The 12,549-nt window shown below is 53.5% G+C and overlaps 4 protein-coding genes across 4 annotated transcripts; 2 read left to right on the top strand and 2 right to left on the bottom strand.

Moving 5' to 3' along the window:
- Positions 1-253: 253 nt before the first annotated feature.
- Positions 254-1,652, top strand: BO86DRAFT_355162 (NAD(P)/FAD-dependent oxidoreductase; the record flags this gene model as incomplete). The annotated part of the gene is made up of 2 exons (XM_025669612.1): positions 254-416; positions 484-1,652. 2 exons carry the CDS (start codon positions 254-256, stop codon positions 1,650-1,652), a joined length of 1,332 nt encoding a protein of 443 aa, XP_025531224.1.
- A 217-nt stretch (positions 1,653-1,869) lies between these two features.
- Positions 1,870-3,751, bottom strand: BO86DRAFT_445815 (cytochrome P450; the record flags this gene model as incomplete). The annotated part of the gene is made up of 2 exons (XM_025676474.1): positions 1,870-1,979; positions 2,284-3,751. 2 exons carry the CDS (start codon positions 3,749-3,751, stop codon positions 1,870-1,872), a joined length of 1,578 nt encoding a protein of 525 aa, XP_025531223.1.
- A 1,304-nt stretch (positions 3,752-5,055) lies between these two features.
- Positions 5,056-6,309, bottom strand: fmpB (N-methyltransferase fsqC; the record flags this gene model as incomplete). The annotated part of the gene is made up of 3 exons (XM_025677015.1): positions 5,056-5,081; positions 5,200-5,912; positions 5,978-6,309. 3 exons carry the CDS (start codon positions 6,307-6,309, stop codon positions 5,056-5,058), a joined length of 1,071 nt encoding a protein of 356 aa, XP_025531222.1.
- Positions 6,310-12,460, top strand: BO86DRAFT_438751 (acetyl-CoA synthetase-like protein; the record flags this gene model as incomplete). Its single annotated transcript, XM_025676136.1, has 2 exons — positions 6,310-6,373; positions 7,530-12,460. Coding segments are annotated over 2 exons (4,995 nt in total), but the record flags the coding sequence as incomplete, so codon positions are not given.
- Positions 12,461-12,549: the final 89 nt, after the last annotated feature.

Here is a 12,549-nt window from a genome sequence, read left to right as displayed (position 1 = left end):
TCGATTCTCAGTCCTCGGTGGGGTTCGTGTATCATATTCAGCAAGCTACGAGAACTCGGTATAAGATCCTTGACAGGCCACATCAGGTTCAGTTTGAGTTGATAAACTACTAGGGTCTGGAGAAATGCGTGCTCCACATCTCATCCAAGAGACGACAGGCCCCTCTGTGTCTGTTTACATTGACATCGATCCCTTACCTGCGATGGGCGACACCGATAGCATTAACAACAGTCACAACAGCGGCAACGGCGACATGCATAACTCGCATATTCTGATAGTCGGGGCTGGAACGTGGGGTGCTTCGACTGCGCTGCACTTGGCGCGACGAGGATATACCAATGTCACGGTTCTGGATGCGTATCCGCAGCCATCTGCTATCTCGGCGGGGAACGATGTGAACAAGATTGTCTCATTCAGTACGCTTTCTTGCTCTCTACTTCAGGAATGTCTGCGTGACCCCTAACCTAACGAGCTCCCACCCAGTGAAACCTCCAGCCGACGACGACCCGGACTACGCCAATCGGACCTTCTTCGCCGCCCTGAGCCACGGCTTCCAGCACGACCCGATCTTCAAGCCACACTTCCACGAAACCGGCTCCATCACATCCGCCTTCTCCCCGGACGGCCTCAAGCACATCCATCGCCGTGACCGCCCCGGAGACGAGGTCGTCGAACTGAACACGCCCGACGACTTCCGACAGGCTTTCCCCACAGGGATCCTCACCGGCCCTCTCCCAGGGTGGAAGGGGTACTGGAAGAAGAAAGGCGCGGGCTGGGTGCACGCGCGCAATGCCCTCCTAGCAGCCATCACCGAGGCGCAGCGCCTCGGCGTGCGCTTCATTGGCGGCGACCCGCAAGGAAAGGTCGTGCGGCTACTCTTCTCTTCCGCATCTGCATCCGACCACCCCCAGCGGGCTGGGGACGTGATCGGCGTCGAAACCGCCGACGGCACGCACCACCACGCCGCCAAAGTCATTCTGGCCGCCGGCGCCAACGCCGACCACTTCCTCGACTTCCAGAAACAGCTCCGCCCCACGGCCTGGACGCTCGCGCACATCCGGCTGACCCCCGCCGAGGCCGCCGCCTACCGCAACCTCCCGGTGCTCTTCAACGCCGACCAGGGCTTCTTCATGGAGCCCGACGCCGAGCACCACGATCTGAAGATCTGCGACGAGCACCCCGGCTACTGCAACTGGGTCTACGACAACCCCGCCGACAAGCCCCACAGCGAGCGGCGCAGCGTCCCCTTCGCCCGCCACCAGATCCCGGTAGAGTCCGAGGCCCGCATCCGCGGCCTGCTCCGCGCGACGCTGCCGCAGCTGGCGGACCGGCCGCTCGCGTTTGCGCGCATCTGCTGGTGCGCTGACACCGTCGACCGCAATTTCTTGATTGATTACCACCCCGACCATCCGTCTTTGTTGCTGGCGGTGGGCGCCTCGGGCCGCGGGTTCGCGCATATCCCGTCCATTGGGGGCTCTATTGTGGATCGGTTGGAGGGGGTTTTGGACGAAAGGTTGGCAAGGACGGTGCGGTGGCGGCCCGAGTTGGCGGTTGGTCGCGACTGGGATGATACGTTGAATCGGTTTGGGGGGGAGTATCGCGTTATGGATTTTGGGGAGGTCCGGGGGTGGACGGATATTGTGGAGGGGTGATTTGGGTTTGGATATGGATATGGTATCTTGGGGGGGTGGTGGGGTGGTGCTGTCTTGATTGGTTTAGTGATTCATGTTTGGACTTGAGACATGGATCAATGTAAGGTTGGCGATTGTCGTGACAGCTACTGTCGAGAAAAGAGAGGGGTCTGGGGGGATCCCCCAGGAACGGTTGTATAGTCAAGGTTGCGGTTCTTCTTCTGAAGCTCCCTAGTGCTTAGTCGGGGGGTAAAATTGATATGAGATTGTAGATGATGGCTATCTTGGGGAAGAAAGCTGGGATGAGGTTGAACCAGGAGTGAGAGGTTGATGACTGGTGCAAGATAACTAAGTGGGATGTAGTGGCTGTACAGAGTATTGACAAAACACGTAGGTATTACGGATGTCTCCAAAGCCTCCTTACAGGTACCCCAGCTCTACTTCCACTTTCCGAGCTTCTTAGTCTCTCCGGACCTGCCTGCCTCCTTCCCATTCTTCTTCCCAGCTTCCTCTTTTCCTACTCTTTTCCTACTCTTCTCTTCTTTCTAACCCGCCGATACTTCATCATAAACTGCTCAGCCACGATCCACACGTGCTTGGATCCGATCCAAAATGTCTTGAAGGCCCGCTGCATCTACCATCTCAGACTCACGCTCGATGAGCGCCCGTCTCTCTTTGTCACGAGGGATGAAGCTTGCTGGAAATGGAGGCGGTCGAAGAAGTCCGCCAATTTCCAGAAGATTCCAAGGATCTAAATTCAGCTCCATCCCATCCGCCGAGCCGACCTCGATATCAAAAGCCCATAAGATACTAGGGATCAAGATCTCAAGCTCCTTCTGAGCCAGATACTGTCCCGAACAGGCTCGTCGCCCGCAGCCGAATGCAAGAAGCGGCAGCTTGGGATCTTCAATCCATCGCTCTGGACGAAAGGAGGCGGCATCTGGTCCGTAGGTATCGGTGTTCATCACGACTGACCAATGATTGAGTATTATGACTGAGTCTTTGGGTATATCATAGCCCGTGAACGTGTCGTGCTCGGAGCTGCAGTGCGCTAACGATCCGACCGTGATAGGCCGCCAGCGGAGAACCTCGTTGATGAAGGCTTTCGTATAAGGCAGCTCAGCTATATCATCCAGACCGGGCAGACGATCTTTCCCAACCACAGCATCTAGCTCCTGCTGAGCTTTCATCACTTTGTCACGGTGCAAGATGCATGCCAGGATGCAATATCGGAAGGCTGTGGACGTGGAGTCGATGCCGGCTTGGAAGAGCACACCGACTATATAGAGTAATTCCTCGTCGCTGAAATTGCCGGTTCGTTCCTTTGTCTGGACATGCTTTGTGAAGTTCCAGCCTGGAGTCCTTATGGCGTGTCGGCTGCTCTCTGCAAATATCCGCATGGCTTGCTGATGAAAGCGACTCCCAAATCTCTTCCATGGGTTGATCAAGCTGGGAAGTTCATTGATGATGGGTAGGATATCTACCAGCCAGGATCCAGAGATTGCACGCATGGTCTCCTCAACGAAATCAGACATCTCCCGGATCTCCGGCTCATCTCCTTGAAGGCGTTGACCATACGCAAGACTGTACACGACGCTAGATGTGAAGCGCACAATGCTTTGATTCCAGTCTTTTCCGTGCAGCAGGTCGCGGAGAGTCAGCTTTGTTTCTGCCTCGAGGAGTTCGTGGAAATGTAAGGCCTTGCTCGGTGCTAGGATGGTCTTATGGATGCGGTTGTGCGCCCTCCACTGCGGCCCATATGGTAGGAAAACCGTGTGCATCCCGTGGGATAGGTTCTCTAACGCCATCACCATTCGAGGCCGAGAGCTATAGATGCGACCTCTCTTCGCAAATAACTCATTGGCAATCGAAGCGCTGCCTATAATAATGACGGGTCTTTGCCCCAGGGACAGGCCCACGATCGGCCCGTACTGCTTGTGCCATGCATCGAAAGTTGATCTGGCCAAGCTGGAAGGAAATTGATGAAGGTTCCCTATCAATGGAAGTCCCCGGGGGCCCGGGGGAAGCCTATGGCCTGGCCGTCTTTTGGTATACGTGAGCCAGAAGAAGACGCACACAGTAGCTATGGAAGCTACCGCCGCCCAATAATGTGTCACCATGGTCTATGCTGTGATGACGGCAACCTCAAGCTTATGATTTCTTAACGTGTGGTCTATAGCAACAACAGGTTGCCTTCTATTATATGCGAACTAGGTCGAGCAATTCACGATAATCTCGGGGTTTGGTCTACGTGCCACAGCCTCTCCACGTTGGTTTTCCCGTTCACCAAAAGTGCACGAGTCCGTTTCTTGTACGTGTTTATGTCTGAATTGATGCAGATGAATGATGCACTCTGCATTGTGATTGTCAACACACCAATTCCCCCAGCTCAGACTGAACAGATTTCCTTCTTTATGCCTTAGGACTATTGGTCGGGTCAATTCACCGACGTACTTAGTATTCAACGTGTTACCTGCAGTGGCATTCTAACGGACAAGGGAAGTTGTCATAATACCTGCCCGACCAAGATTCAAAGGCTATAGCCAAGTTCTGAGTTGGGCTAAAAAGGCAACCAGCTTAGTTCGAGTACAACATATGTGGACGGAGGTCTGCTGACATTGATCATCCGTGTATCGCACATACCTACTTCGGATTGTTTCCCACACAGACCCGGGTTCGAGGGAAGACCCACCAGATGTCTTGTTAACCCATGTTTCTTCTGCATCGAGACTCAAGAACTTCGAGACAGGTCTGGCCGCCCATTTGACGCGTGCATACACCTGTTTGTCTAGTCTGGTACTGGAACGCAGGAAGTGCGCGAAAACCATCGATTCGGCCGAGCAAACCTGTAGTGCCCTCTTCTACAGAATGGGTTTCCCGATTCCCTGTTTTTCCTCTATTCAGTGCCTCCTCAGACTAACTTTCAGGAATGCTTTAAGGTTATTTGCCGGACCAGTCCACGTTTCCGTCTCCTGAGGTATTTCTCTGCCTGTGCCTAACTTCTTCATGAATAAGGTTTAAGATGACGTCGAAAATTGTTCGATACATGCTGTGCTACAAAAGCTTCCCTGGCCCGAGCACCCTGTCTTGCATACTGTGTTACATGTTTCCCTGCCACGGGTGGTTGTGGGAATGGTTCATGCAAGGGGCATCCGGTCTTTACGGAAAGCTCGGGTGTCAGTCGACCCTTCCGCTGGGGCGAGACTTCGCTCACTTTGGATACACATTTGCCCGTTCACAAGGTTCCTACTAAGAAGGACTGTGAAGTGCCATCGTTCTACTCTACAAGTTCACACTGCAAGGAGGGTTTGCAGTGTTGAGCTCCGCTATGATAAGCATGCAAAAGTGTACCGAGGACAATTTGCTAGCTGAAACTGGTATTCAAATCTATCGACTGCGATCTGGAGTGCCAATTGGAAATTTATCATGAATATAGCCGTATATCTGAAACTATGAAAGAAGTAAGGTATGTTGCAGATGCCGCTACGAAGACAAAAGATAGAATCCTGAAATCCGTCAGTAGCTGTACATCATCCATCCTGGAAATTTACCTTTGGGCTCAGCTTACCATACTCCTGTTTTGCGTCTCCCCATACCTGCGAAACTTGGAATCCGCCTTGCTGTGCAATGCTTCTCATTTGTTCTCCATTCCATTTGCCACTGCGGAAGAAAAATATCTTTTCCCCGTGATGTACTGTCACTGACTTTGCGCCGCTCGACAGTGTGACATCGGATTCAGGGGAATAGAAAGTCAGAATCTCGTTCTCCTCCCGGTCGTACTCGAGAAGGCAGTTCCAGACCACGCCGTTGAACAGGTCCGCCCGGAGCAGCTTGTTCACATGAAGTAGGCCATAGCGGAGAAAGAGGGACGATAGCCCCCCGTCAGGGTTGTAGGCTTTGAGCAGCTTGTTCTCTTCGGCACAGGCGTCCGCAGAAATCAAAAAGTGACAATGCATTCCTGCAACGGCGCAGGCCTGACGGAAGTGGCCCATTAGGTCGCTTGCTTCGGTCTTGGAGAGGTTTGCTACACTATTGCCGACCCAGAGAAAGGTGACTGAGCGTGTGTGGAGACTAGCGGTGTTGTTGGCGATCCAGTCCACACAGTCATCATATGTGCCGAGCAGACCGGAAATGCTGATGTTCGGGAAGTGGTCGAATTCTGCTTGCAGAGCTTTCAGGCTGGTGCGCAGCGCTGCCTCCGAGACGTCCAGGGCATAGTATTGGACCTCCTTGCCTTGTCTAGCGAGGGCGGAGAGTATGATAGAGGTCTTGTGAACGTTTCTAAGACGAGGTCAGACAACGGGTATGATTCATCGAATTGGGATCTTGAACCCGGGCAAACGCACCCACATCCTAGCTCGACCAACGCAGAGCTATCCGGTAGAGCACCCGCCATCCTGTCTCTGTGCGTCTCGAGAATCTCCATCTCCTTTGACTTGGGATAGTAGTAAGGGCATTTGGTCCACTCATTGAAGTTTTTGAGCCCCTGCTCGTCCCAGAGGAGAAGCGACGGAATCGCCTTGCGCGGCTGCGATAGACCCGATAGAACGCATGACTTCAGGTCGAGAAGCTCCAAGGACTTTCGAATGTCGCGAAGAACGGGTTCCTTTGGATGCCACGTATCAAGCGATAGTGCCGAGGATGGTCCAGTAACTTCGCAGACAGTGGTCGTAGACATTTCAACCGATTGATCAGTGGCCTTCCGACTATAGAGAGTCGAGTTGGTTTGCTTCAGCTGAAATGTCTAGCTTGTCGTTTTTAAAGTTGATGACTGGCGTTGTGTTTCGTCAAGAATGAAAATGATGGCAGCGCAGTCCTGTATGCTGACTGCATATGATGAATTGTGCCTATGTCTGCTGCACGCTCATGCTGCCCAAGAGAGGTCATCTGATCTGACAGGTTTGACACAGAGCTTTGCTACTGATGGCATATAACAGTCGAAGATTGACGTACATTCATGCCACCCGGTGGAATTCCCTTGACAGGCTGTTTAGGCTTGGCCGTATGAGAATTGGGTTCTTGACTCAGGCAAATCCCTAGGTATGTAAGGCAGTTACCATAATACGTCATGACTTGATTCATTTCTGGTAGAGGTCTGCGCCAAACACTGCTGAAGTGCCCGAGGAAGAGCAGTCGTGGGCTGGGGTCCGGGATGGACATGCTAGTATCCTGCATGTGGAGACTAAATCCTCCATTCGTGAGCGGCAATGCAGTACAGAAATACCCCATTAGGTGCGTTGCCGTTGTTTAAGTCATCAAGCCATAGAACTAGTTGTTACTGCATGCCTGAAGAGGATCGTCTTCCCTGGGATGCATTGCGCACAGTTACCCTGTTCAGACCGGTTCCGCATGGAAATCGTCGAAGAGTCATCGGATTGGTGGATTGTCGCTAATTTGGATCGACTGAATCAGCGTCTGGAAGAATCAAGGTACGTATTCCTGCGGTCTGGAGTTGAACATGTGGTGTGTGTGGGTGTGGTCGAATACAAGGAGGAGAAACAAGGCAGCTGCTGATCGCCACGCAAGATCTTCCTTCTTCCCTTTTTCACCTTCTCCAACTTCTCCAACTTCAAGAAACCTAACCTTACTCCTTCTCGATACCAGTATGAGGAACTCCCTGGACTCTCGCGATGAGACAGACAGTTTGTCCCTATTTATAGTCAACAGCTACCGTTCCAATAGAGGTGAATCCTTCCAAGATATTCTTGCCTTCATCGCCTGCGCCATACTCTTCATACGCTACAACAACTTCTTCTCGCAGGTTAGAATAGACCACATTGACGGGAAACATGACAAGAGTCGGCACTTTCGAAGATGCGACCCCTCAAGAGCTCAACAAACCCGCGAAGACAATCAACAATAAACGAGAATCGCTAGAGTTAGTGGGCGACACCGAAGTCGACCAGGAGCAGCTACAGCAATTAGACTCCTTCAACCCCCCGACGCATCAGTCCGCCAACGTCTGCATACATGCACTGTTTCACGAACAGGCAGCTACACACCCTGAACGCGATGCCGTATCCGCTTGGAATGGACAGTTTAATTTTGCTACTCTCGATCGCCTGTCGTCCTGCCTCGCGTCCCATATACTGAGCCTCGGAGTCGCAATCGAGGAGTTTGTCCCAGTGTGCTCGGAAAAGTCACGCTGGTATCCCGTGGCACTGCTGGGCGTATTGAAAGCAGGGGCTGCCTTTGTGCCATTGGATCCATCCCATCCCACCCAGCGCTTAGAGGAGACCTATCGAGCAGTCGTAGCGAAGGTGATCATTGCCACTAAGGCCACGGCCGAGAAGGTCAAGTTTGCCGACACGATTGTCGTGATTGATGGTGATGACGATGCCGCTGTTCTTGGGGGAGGCCCAACCACGCTGCACCCGGAGCCAGAGGTTCTCTGCACCAGTACCGCCTACGCAGTCTTCACGTCCGGGACTTCCGGCAAGCCGAAGGGGGTGGTCATCGAGCATCGATCTCTATCGACTAGCGTGCTGGCTAATAGTGCCGCGCTGAACATCCATGAGAAGACCCGTGTCTTCCAGTTTGCGTCCCATGCGTTTGACGCCTCGCTGTTGGATATCTTCGCGCCGTTGGTTATGGGCGGTTGTGTGTGCATACCGTCAGAGGCTGAGCGGAAGAACAATCTGGCCGAGGCATGTCGCCGGCTCAACTGCACTTGGTCCTTCTTGACCCCCTCGTTGACAAGGGTGCTGGAGCCGGAGGATTTAGGCACCCTGCAAACACTGGTGATTGGAGGTGAGGCTCTGCGAGAAGGGGACATTGAGAAATGGATGTCGCGTATGCAGTGCATCAGCGGTTATGGTCCCACTGAATGCACGATCGGCTGCATGGCTACAACCCTCCAGCCAGGAGTCCGGCCTGACCCGTCAGATCTGGGACGAGGGGTTGGAGTCAATTGCTGGGTCGTTGACCCTGACAACCATGACAGATTGAGTCCGCCGGGGGAGGTTGGAGAGCTGCTGCTAGAGGGACCCATGGTCGCCCGCGGCTACTTCAATGATCCGGTACGGACAGCCGACGTGTTCATCGGCCCCCCGGCGTGGCACAAGATGTTGAGACGCCAAGGTGATCGCATGTACAAGACAGGGGACCTGGTGGTTTTCGACGCCGCGAACAGCGCGATCCGTTACGTTGCCAGAAAGGATACGCAGATCAAACTCCACGGCCAGCGTCTGGACACTGGAGAGGTTGAGCATCATATTCGATCAATGCTTCCAAGCGCCGTGGATGTTGTGGTAGATATGATCCATGTCGCGGATGAGACCTCAGCCTCATCCCTCGTTGCGTTTCTTGTCCTAAAATCAAGCACTACAACAGCGCATGTCACCAAAGCGGAATGGCTTGAGGAACCGACGGATGATCTGAGCACCAACGTGGAGGTGCTCAAAGCAAAATTATCCGGCCTGGTTCCTGAGTACATGATTCCTAGCGCATTTTTACCTTTGGTGTCAATGCCTCTCACGAACAACGGAAAAGGTGACCGGAAATTGCTTCGCAATCTGGCAGCGACCTTGACCCGACATGATCTCCGCAGGTATAGCGGCAACTATGCCGTCGAGAATAGCAGGCCTTCCAGACCAATTGAGCGGAAGCTCCAGATGCTGTGGTCGAAAGTACTCGAGATTCCAGTGGATGAGATTGGTCTTCAAGACGGCTTCTTTGCTCTTGGTGGCACTTCTGTCGCGGCGATGAAGCTGGCCGGTCTAGCGAGGAAAGAGGGCCTGGAATTGGACATAGGCGATTTATATGGTCACCCTGCCCTCGAAGACATGGCGATCCGGGTTCGCACTGTCTCGAGAGGTAACGCAAGCCAGCCGTTCTCTCTGGTTCCTGCCAGTGAAGACTGCAAGCAGATTGTCACAGCGGCCGTTAAGCAGTGCGGGCTCAGCCACGAATCAGAAATTGAGGACGTGTACCCTTGTACACCGTTGCAGGAAGGACTCATATCTCTCGCCGCTAAAAGACCGGGCTCCTATGTTGGCGTGTTTCGGTACGAAATGCCTGCGAAGGTGAATACTAACCGATTCCAGTCGGCATGGGATGCGTTGGTCAACGCCCACCCAATTCTAAGAACCCTATTTATACAAACCAGCAATGGCAAGATCTACCAGGCAGTAATTCGGAGGCCAGTTGCGTTGGATGTGAGCTCGCTGGACGGAGAAGGGTTCAGGTCAACAAACGGCTCGCTTGCCTGCGAGCTCGGGCAGCCCTGGATTCGTGCACATCTTCACAATACAGAATCTGCTTTACAGCTGCCAGTTTTCACACTGATTGTGCATCACGCGTTGTCCGATGGCTGGGGTCTTCCCGTGCTTCTTCGCGACCTTGAAGCCGCCTATAATGGACATACACTGGAAGAGAAGCCATTCAGTCCTTTGATTGAGTACATTGGGCGCACGACTACCGAGCGAGAGGCGTATTGGAAAGGCCGATTCACTGATGTGCAGAGTGCCAGCTTCCCTTCGCTACCCTCTCCAGCCTACATCCCAAAGTCTACGGAAATGCATCCAATCTATATTCCCGTAGACCACCGGGGTGCAAGTGATTATACGCTTGCTGACAAGCTCAAGCTAGCATGGGGAATCATCCTTTCGCTTTATACGGAGACCGCTGATGTCGTCTTCGGGCTCACTGTTAGCGGACGTGGTGCTCCCGTGCTGGGCGTCGAGGATCTGACTGGCCCGGCGATCGCTACCATTCCTTTGCGACTTAATCTCGATCCAGAAATGACTGTGAAGAACAGTCTTCAGCAGTTGCGGGAGTTTTGTATTGCCGCGATGCCATACGAGCACATAGGACTTCAAAACCTGCGACGCCTTAATCAGGGATCTAGCAAAGCTTGTGATTTTCAGAGCCATGTTGTCATCCAACCCGAAGTGACTGGCAGTGATTGGATGTTCTCTAAAAAACAGGACCGCTCAGAAACCGGAGCTTTCAGTTCCTACGCAGTTACCTTGATCTGTCAGCAGAGGCCCAGCTCAATAGAGATCGAGGCGACTTTCGATCCGCACGTTATCCCGAATGTGCAAATGGATCGAGTGTTGAGGCAGCTTAGACATATCATGCGAGTTCTGACTGCTGGGTCTGAAGAAGCTCGCCTATGTGAGCTGGACACTATCTGTCCTGAAGATTGGTCGCAATTGAAACAATGGAATACCGCGCTCCCCGAGACAGTGGAGATCTGTGCTCACGAGTGGATCCGAAAGCGAAGTCTCGCGCAGCCCAACGCTCCAGCTGTGTGCGCTTGGGATGGCAGTTTCACTTACGGGGAAATGGAACAAATCTCATCTGAGATGGCTGTCTACCTCCAGGGACAAGGCGTGCGTCCTAATGTGTTTATTCCTCTCTTTTTCGAAAAGTCATGCTGGACCAGCATCGCAATGCTTGCAGTGATGAAGGCCGGAGGCGCATTTATTCTTGTAGACGACTCTCATCCAGTACAACGACTTCGTGGGATATACGATGATGCAGAAGCACCTTTTGTTATTACCTCGGAAAAGAATGCACCTCGTGCAGGTCAAATTGCAAAGTTGTCTATCATATTGGGCAATTCTCACCGATCGTGGCCACAGAGCCAGACTGAACCCACAATTCTCGAGTCACGGGTCAAGCCCAGAGATGCCCTCTACGCTGTCTTTACCTCGGGCTCGACGGGAAAGCCCAAAGGCGCCGTTATATCGCACCAGTCGTGGTGCACAAGTGCCAAAGCCAACAGCGTCGCATTGTCATTGCATGCTACCTCCCGCGTGTTTCAATTCGCCGCCTACGCTTTTGATATCAGCATCGCAGATCATCTGCTGACCTTCGTGGCTGGCGGTTGTGTCTGTATTCCTTCTGCCAAGGACCGAGAAGGAGACCTTGTGCAGATCATCAGTAGCCTCGAGGCCAATTGGGCATGCCTAACGCCGTCTGTAGCGCGCATTATCGAACCTCGAAACGTTCCATCGCTGAAGACGCTGGTACTAGCAGGAGAGCCTATCGCACCAGAGGATATTTCGACGTGGTCATCAGCGGTTCACCTGTTGAACTTATATGGCCCCGCGGAGTGTGCCATCCTTACCACTCTGAATCAGAATGTCAATAACCCAAGCGATCCGAATAACGTCGGGCCTCCGACCAGCGCAGTGTGCTGGGTCGTGGACACAAAAAATGTCCACAAACTAGTTCCCATCGGAACCGTGGGAGAGCTCGTAGTGGAAAGCCCAATTGTAGGCTACGGATATCTCAACAACCCGACCAAGACGGCCATCTCCTTTATCTCTCCAGAAGCGCACCCACCGTGGTTGCGGCGATTCCAACGCACAGAAACCGCCCATTCGCGCCTCTATCGCACCGGCGATCTGGTCCAATACGCAGAAGACGGAACGCTGCGGTTCATCGGCCGCAAAGACACGCAGATCAAGCTGCGCGGGCAACGTATCGAGCTGGGCGAGGTCGAATACCACCTGCGCCGCAGTTTTCCTGACGCCGCCGAGGTCGTGGCCGAGGTCGTGGTCCCGAACGATGATCGATCCCACGGCCGAAAGCAGCCAATCCTGACGGCTTTCATCCGTCCGCGGGAGCAGATCCCCCAGAAACCAGGTCCCTCCCTTCTCCAGGCGCAAATCGCCACAGCACTAACCACCCTGCGCGTCTCTTTGCCTACATACATGATCCCGACAGCATTCCTATGCGTAGATTCATTTCCTCTAAGCAAGTCCCGCAAGCTGGACCGCGGCCAGCTCCGCAGCATGGCCGCCGCACTGCCCCGAGAGGCATACCTCGATACGCCCACCCTGCAGAAGCGGGCTCCGTCCAGCTCAGCTGAAGAGGTGTTGCATCGGCTGTTTGCGGACACTCTGAAGATCGCCCCCGCGAAGTTCGGGGTCGACCATGACTTCTTTGGTCTGGGCGGCGACTCCAT

This window comes from Aspergillus japonicus, assembly GCF_003184785.1.
Source record: "Aspergillus japonicus CBS 114.51 unplaced genomic scaffold BO86scaffold_6, whole genome shotgun sequence".
In the NCBI taxonomy this organism is placed as follows: Eukaryota; Fungi; Ascomycota; class Eurotiomycetes; order Eurotiales; family Aspergillaceae; genus Aspergillus; species Aspergillus japonicus.
The sequence above is the reverse complement of the archived record's forward strand: the minus strand, read 5'-3'. Positions and strand labels throughout refer to the sequence as shown.